At 37.3% G+C, this 7,231-nt stretch overlaps 1 protein-coding gene across 1 annotated transcript; it reads left to right on the forward strand.

The window, feature by feature from the left end:
- The first annotated feature begins 909 nt into the window (after window positions 1-909).
- Window positions 910-6,685, forward strand: LOC143551042 (uncharacterized). Its single transcript, XM_077041568.1, has 3 exons — window positions 910-1,731; window positions 3,191-4,295; window positions 5,553-6,685. Exons 1-3 carry the CDS (start codon window positions 1,654-1,656, stop codon window positions 6,215-6,217), a joined length of 1,848 nt encoding a protein of 615 aa, XP_076897683.1. The 5' UTR covers window positions 910-1,653; the 3' UTR covers window positions 6,218-6,685.
- Window positions 6,686-7,231: the final 546 nt, after the last annotated feature.

Consider the following 7,231-nt stretch of genomic DNA (forward strand, 5'->3'; position numbering starts at 1 on the left):
GAAACGTTCGAGCCTGAATCAAACTGAGACCAACGAGTTGTCGGTTTGTTTAAATATGTTGCAGTTGGTGATTGCTAATAACACCCCAGACCGTTGGATTTGGGATAACGATTTAGCGGGTGTTTTCACGGTTGCTTCCATGAAACAAATTCTTTTCAAAAACTCCAACATGTCTGTCCCATTTACTATAAAGTGGAATAGTTGGGTTCCGATGATTAAGGTCAACATTCTTGCTTGGAAGGCGGAAATGGATAGGCTTCCGACTTATGTGGCTCTCGTTAAAAGAAATGTTGACTTGGGATCGACTTGTCGTCTTTGTGGCTATTACGAGGAGACTAGTGACCACCTTCTCACCTCGTGTTATTTTGCCACGTTAATTTAGTAATTTGTTAGTAATTGGTGTAATATTCCTCCGATTTTTGCTTTCTCGGTCCGGGATTTACTTACCATTCATGAATAAAGCAACTTGGGGCTCAAGAAAAATAAGGTGCTTTACGGTGTAATTCTTACAGCGTGTTGGTGTATATGGAAGACCCGGAACGAGGCGGTTTTTCAAAACAAGACGGCTAGCATCTCCAAAACGATGGAGGACATCAAATCTACGAGTTTTCTTTAGATTAAAAATCGTTCATTCTTTAAAAATTTGCTTTGGAAAGATTGGTGTAAATTTGAGCTATAAGCTTTCTTTGTTGTATGTTTGCTAGCTTCTTGTTAGTTTGTGGTTTATGAAATTTGCTGTTTTAAAAAAAAATAATTAATTATAAATATAAATATAAATTATAATAAATAACATTTAATTATATTCATACAACTAGGTGCATATACATTCATTCATATTCTAATAATAATATTCATACAATTACATACAATAATATTCACTCTCTCTCTCCTCTAAAAACACACACACCTTCTCTATATATGTGGGTTTCTGCCCCCATCTTTGCCTCTTTCGCCTGTGAATCCTCACCATAATTCATACTCAAAACACTCCAATTCCATCAAATCCATCACAAAAACACACACTTTACACACATATTAACCTAATCACATCTCAATTCTACACACACAAACTCTTTCACCATCAATTATCATCACCTCTACTTCATTCAATTGCCACCAATGTCCACTATCCAATTTGACTAGTTTCGACCCGACCCGTTTGATATTAATCAAACCCCACCACCAATTCGGCCCAATTTTGTGTTTGATTCGCTTTTTGAAGCTTTATTCGAATAAAGCTTGGAACTTTATCATCTGGGTGTTAATTAGATTCGATTGTCAAGTGGGTTTTGGGTGTTTGGGTGATTTTGAGGGTTAATTTTGTATTTGAGTGATTACATTTGAAGGGTTTGAGAATTAGGGTTTCGATCAAGATTTGTGATTGGGGATTTTGGACATTAGTGTAAGGAGTGTTTGATCTTGTGTTGGTAGTGATTAGAGCTGGTTTTGAGGTTATTTAAGGTGATTCAAGTTGAATTTATGGGTGGTTTTCGGGTTTGAATGTTAGGGTTTGATGGAAGAAGGACATGGTTAATGCAAAAGATGATGGTTTGTGGTTCTTTTTTATGGTGCTGTTGAAAGTGGTAAAAAAAGTTTTGTTTATTAGGGTTTGGTGTAGTTGCTGTCCGTGTCTGTGTTCATGTGGTTTGTGCGATGTCTCGGTGCTTTCCGTTTCCGCCACCAGGGTATGAAAAGAAACCGACGGTAGATGATCCCGACTTGCTGAGGAAGGTAACTTGGATTTTATGATTTTGAATACTTGGTTATTGACATATTGTTATACAATTTGATACCCGTTTTAATCATGTTTCAATGTATGTTTGTGTTGTAAGTTGGTTTAGTTGCGATTTTAGAAGATATGGTATGACCTAATTGTTTCGGGAACATGATTTTCGTGTGTTGGAAATGTTGCCTTTTGTGTAATTAATGTATGTGCATGTTGGACCTTTAGAAGCTATAATATAACGTGTTTGATCCATGTTTACGCATGGTAAGTGTGACTTTACTAGATAATGACAAAACCTAGGTTTGCTTTTATTTGTTGTTACCTGCGCACATGACACTTCGATATCTTGGTTGAGATAAAGAAGAATATTGACTTGTGCTTTTTAGCGTGAATGCAAAAGTTTATTACTTGTAGCAACTTTTGTAGTCATTGATGATGATGTCATTATTGGCACTTTAGAGTGATGTGTCGCGAATATGTTTTTGTCAAATTTTGGTGTATTTTAGCATGTGATTCTTGATGGTATCATCATCATCATCATTAATCATAGGAAAGTGTAGTTTGACTTTTAAAGGAGGACACCTCACTTGAAACTTTTTCTCAATTTTACAAACAACTTATCTTCATGACTTATTGCAGAGTGACTATTTATGAATTCAAACTATTCCCATTTAGTTTCAGAATACCTGGGGTGGAAAAAGCCTATCAAATACACATGGATAATAAAGTTTCAGAAATAGTTCGGAACCAAAATACCCTTATATATTTGTATTAGGATATGAACATGTGCAGACTGAATTAGGAATGATGGGATGACAATGATCAATGATAATCTTTCTTAAATTTGAAGCTATAAATTTAGAGTGATTGTATTGAAAATGAAGCTCGCTTGCAGTCAGTTTAATGATGACTGTTAATCTGATATAAAGATTCTGCAAGTAGTTTGGTGTTTTACAATTTTCTAAATAGGTGATGTCGGCATCTACTTCTACACATTTAAATATGAAAGTAATTGATCTTATGGACTTACATAAGAATGCTTATTTATACAAATGTATTTTCTTAATTGAATGTCGTCTGTGTTTATTATGCATCTTGTTTGTGACTGTCTAGTTAATCATTGATTTGTCTGTTTTCCTTTTCTGCACAACGGGTCATCATCTTTATTTATTGTTGACTGATCTTAGATGCATGAAAGTTCTGTAAACAATAATATCTTGAGAATTTCTTTATCAGGACCATATGCAAATGAAATAACCTAAGTAACCAATATCATTTTGGTCTTTTAGTTTTACACTTTTATTTTGAACTTTGTATGTAGCCAAACATGTTTGCGAGTATCTGGTTACCTTTTTTACCTGTTGCTTGTTTTGGTTATAATTTGGTTTTCAATAAATAGCTTTATATTTTACCGATTGTTACTTTAGGGCAGAATATTTAAGTGTGTTACTATATTTATTTTAGGAAAAGCGAAAGGAGAAGAAGCACAAGAAGGACAAAGAGAAAAGAGACGGTAAAGAAAAAAGGGAAAAAGATAAAAGTGAAGGAAAACATAAAGACAAAAAAGACAAAAAAGATAAACACTGGGACAAGAAAAAAGATAAGGAGAAGAGTACAACCAGTATCTCCGATGACAGAAACATTCACGTGCAATCCGAGGGGTATAATGGGGAATTTCCTCACCAAAATGGAGACTCGTTCTCAAACCGGAATAAGGTCGGGGATGCTCAAAATTCCAAATTTGTTCAAGAATTGGATAGAAGAATTAGAGATGACGAGAAGGGAATGGGCAGCCACCAGTTTTCAGTTGAAGGTAGAAAAAATAATATTAACAAAGCTGAAGTTCAAAAGTCCGACGGGCGGCAAGTGGCTGCCTTTGGCGGAAATATGGCGGTGGGTAGAGTTAATGGTGCGACGCCACCTTTTGATAACAGAAGGGTTGATAAAATGAACGAAAGAGGAAGTCACGTGGCGGCCTTTGGCGGCAATGTGGCAGTGGGGGGTAGAGTTAATGGTGCAACGCCACCTTTTGATAGCCGAAGGGTTGATAAAATGAATGACAGAGGAAGTGATGTGATGGCCTTTGGCGGCAATGTGGCGGTGGGTAGAGTTAATGGTGTAACTCCGCCTTTGGATAACAGAAGGATTGATAAAATGAACGAAAGAGGAAGTGATGTGGCGGCCTTTGGCGGAAATGTGGTGGCCTTTGGCGGCAATGTGGTGGTCCCGAGTAGGAGTAATGGTGCAACACCGCCACCTTTGGGTAATAAAAGGGTTGAGAAAATGCAAGAAAAAGGAAGTGATGATAAACGGAAAAGCAAAGACCGGGATAAAGAAATGGAAATGGAGAAACTAAAGGATAAAAGTGAGCAGAAGAAAGCCAAGAGGGATATAAATAATAATAATATTATGAAGAGTGATATAAATAATAATAATATTATGAAGAGTGATTTGGCTGGTGTTGCAAATAATTTTTCTGCATATCGGTTGGAAAAGAGTTTACAAGGTGTCGGTAATGAAGCTATCTTAAAGAAAAGGAAAACTATGGAGACGAACGGTGTTTCTCATGGTGAGTTTTCTTTCTTTCAATGCCTTACTAAAGTTTATTAAATTATTTTCAAGATCTATTTCAAGATCTAGTATTTAAAAGGCGGCAATTTTGACTCGTATTCATAGAAATGAGTTGATTTAAGTTACATTCTATCTATCACGGGTCAATTGGGTTAACCTAAAGGATTCAACTGAAAAGGAAACCGTTCAAATGATGTTAGTTTATTTTTTCAGTAATATAATTTTGCACGCTTGCGGTGCGCACATATGATGTATATATGTGTGAACCCTCGGGTGGGCAAGAGTGAAATTGCACTAATTTTGACGTTATTTTACTAATCTCGTGAAAATAACGTTAAAAGTGACGGACGGTTAATCAAACATCATGTAGTGGCGTTGATAGCCGAAAGACAAGGGTACATGCACCGATCAGCCGGTGTCCCGATGATTGAGTGCTATGTGCCTTATGTCCAAGGCTTGATGCAAAACTACTATCAAGCCGGGGGTCTCACCGGAAGCAGCCTCTCTATCCTTATGGGGTAGAGGTAAGGCTGTCTACATCTTACCCTCCTCAGACCCTACTATAGCTTTGCTATTGGTGGGATATACTGAGTACGATGATGATGATGATGATGATAATTTTGCAATTTTTCACAAAATGTTAAATGAACTACATTAGTTCATTTGATAGATATAAATTTTTTTCACGACACTAGATTTTTAGATAAATATGATTTTTTGGACAAAGTAAGAATTTTTATGGAAAAACATCATTTTTGTAATATGTACATAAATTCAGACATTTTAAAAGGAAAACAGTAAGTATATTTTTTAAGAAACAAATGATTTTCTACCACATAGGAAGTGGATGGAAAAGTGTTTGTGGGTTGGTTTGACCCGATTTTGACCCGACCATAAAGATAACCGTTTTGCGAACTATTTTCTTCAGCGCAAAACCTTAAAAATTTCTTTATGCCCATAATTTCCAATTTGAAATTGAATTATACACCCTATGATGTTGCATCTTGCATCAAGGTTTGAACTTTATGAACGACCTTGTTTAGGTCTTAGTTGTAACTTTTACGTATTAATGTATTATGTACTAATTCTTTCTTTCATGAGATGTTCAAAACAAGTATTTTTCTTCAAAGAAGCTGATGCTATGTTGTTACATTACCTGTTATGTAATACTACTGTGATTTGATTTTATTTCTTCACTATGTGAAATGAATTGATATGCATTCATAAAGGTCTAAGTAATTGAATCGCGTTACAGAGAATGAACCCAGGCCCAACAAGATGGCCCGGCCCATCTCTAATATCTCCCCAGAAAACGGAAGGAAGCTAGACTTTCTCCAAAACCCGAGCCCAAGTTTGTTAGAAAAGCAAGGGGCATCTCATGGGGCACCACTCAGTAACATAAGCAGTATCGCCGGTCAAAGAGTCAACGGCATGATAACTTCGCAACCAACCTCAATATCCGCTAAAAAGCCACCATTTCCAGCTGTTAATCACATCCCGTCCAAACCCTCCCCGATAAAATCACCGCCTGTAGGTACGACCCATTTTGCCACCCAATCACCGCCTACAACCAAGCCACAACTACCCATCAAGCCGCCACCAAATCCTATTGCCGCCCACCAACTGCCGCCTCTTTCATCACCACCACCACCACCGCCAACCCGACCCAAACCACCACCTGCTGTTATTCCCAAAAAGAAACCGCCTCATCCAGATACCAAATACCTGACCCAAATACTCTCGGTTCCAAAGCCCGACCTGTGGAGCGGTTTTGATGACCAAGAATGGCTATATAGCAGGAAAGCGGGGCCCGCTTCCAAGAAACCGCCAGTTAATGAGCCGGAGGTTCAGGTATGGTCTGAAGCTAAGCGCATAGAATCTGTTGATGTTTGTGCTTTGCCATATGTTATTCCATACTAATCGGTTTTTGACGAGGAAAACTTTATAATTATGACGTGGGGTCGGTGAAGACGAACTACAACTTATGGGCGGCTCGGAAAATGGAACATTTTTATGAAAATGAGGTTTGAATGAGGAAGACGATGCGCGTGCATTGGTGGCTTCTGCAATGTTTATTGATATTTGCTGAATGCTGAGATGCTCTTTGCTTGCTAACTGGTGGTGGTTAGAAATAACAGCATCACAATTTTTGATTTTGTAACATACAGGTAAGTATTTACATGAAATATGATATGAAATGTAAGATAGGCAGGGGTAAAATGGGGATATTGATATTGAAAATGGTGAGTGAAATCTTTTTTGACATTGGTTGGTTGGTTGCTTTCTTTTATTATTACGATTTAATGATTTTGACCCCTTGTGATTGGGCTGCACTCTTTATCTATACATGACTGGCCCATTGTTAAACCATCAGGCCCAACACAGTTTAGTCACTTAAAGTCTGCATGATCCAAAGTCCAAACTATAAAAGTTGTTAAATAATGGTTCTTCTAGTATTTGAAGACATTTTTTTGTGTTTTAATATTTGGAAAAAAACCCGAATCCGGACCCGAAATAAAAACCCGGAACTAGTTTTTTTATACCCAGCTTTTTAATATTCGAACCCGTCCCCGACCTACCCGTAGGCCGTAGGGTACGGATAAGGTAACCGGACACGATTTGTACCCGTTGATACCTGAAAGCTCGAAACGGTTCCATACCCGGAACCGGGTATTTCAAATACCCGTTATATATTCGAAAAATACCCTAAAAAGTGCAATATTTTAAAAAATCCAACCTATATCCGAAAAATACCCGGAAAAAAGCCCAAAAAAACCCGAAAATAAGGTTTTTTTCATTACCCGAAAATAGGGTATTCAAATACCCGGTTATAGAATACTCGGTTTTATACCAGACCCGAACCTGATTCATAGGATATGGTTTTTAGAGACAATACCCGGACCTGAACATGGTATTACCAATACCCGATTTTCC

Source organism: Bidens hawaiensis, unplaced genomic scaffold (assembly GCF_021521415.1).
Source record: "Bidens hawaiensis isolate Kalapana, Puna unplaced genomic scaffold, B.hawaiensis_p1.1 tig00016232_1, whole genome shotgun sequence".
Classification (NCBI taxonomy): Eukaryota; Viridiplantae; Streptophyta; class Magnoliopsida; order Asterales; family Asteraceae; genus Bidens; species Bidens hawaiensis.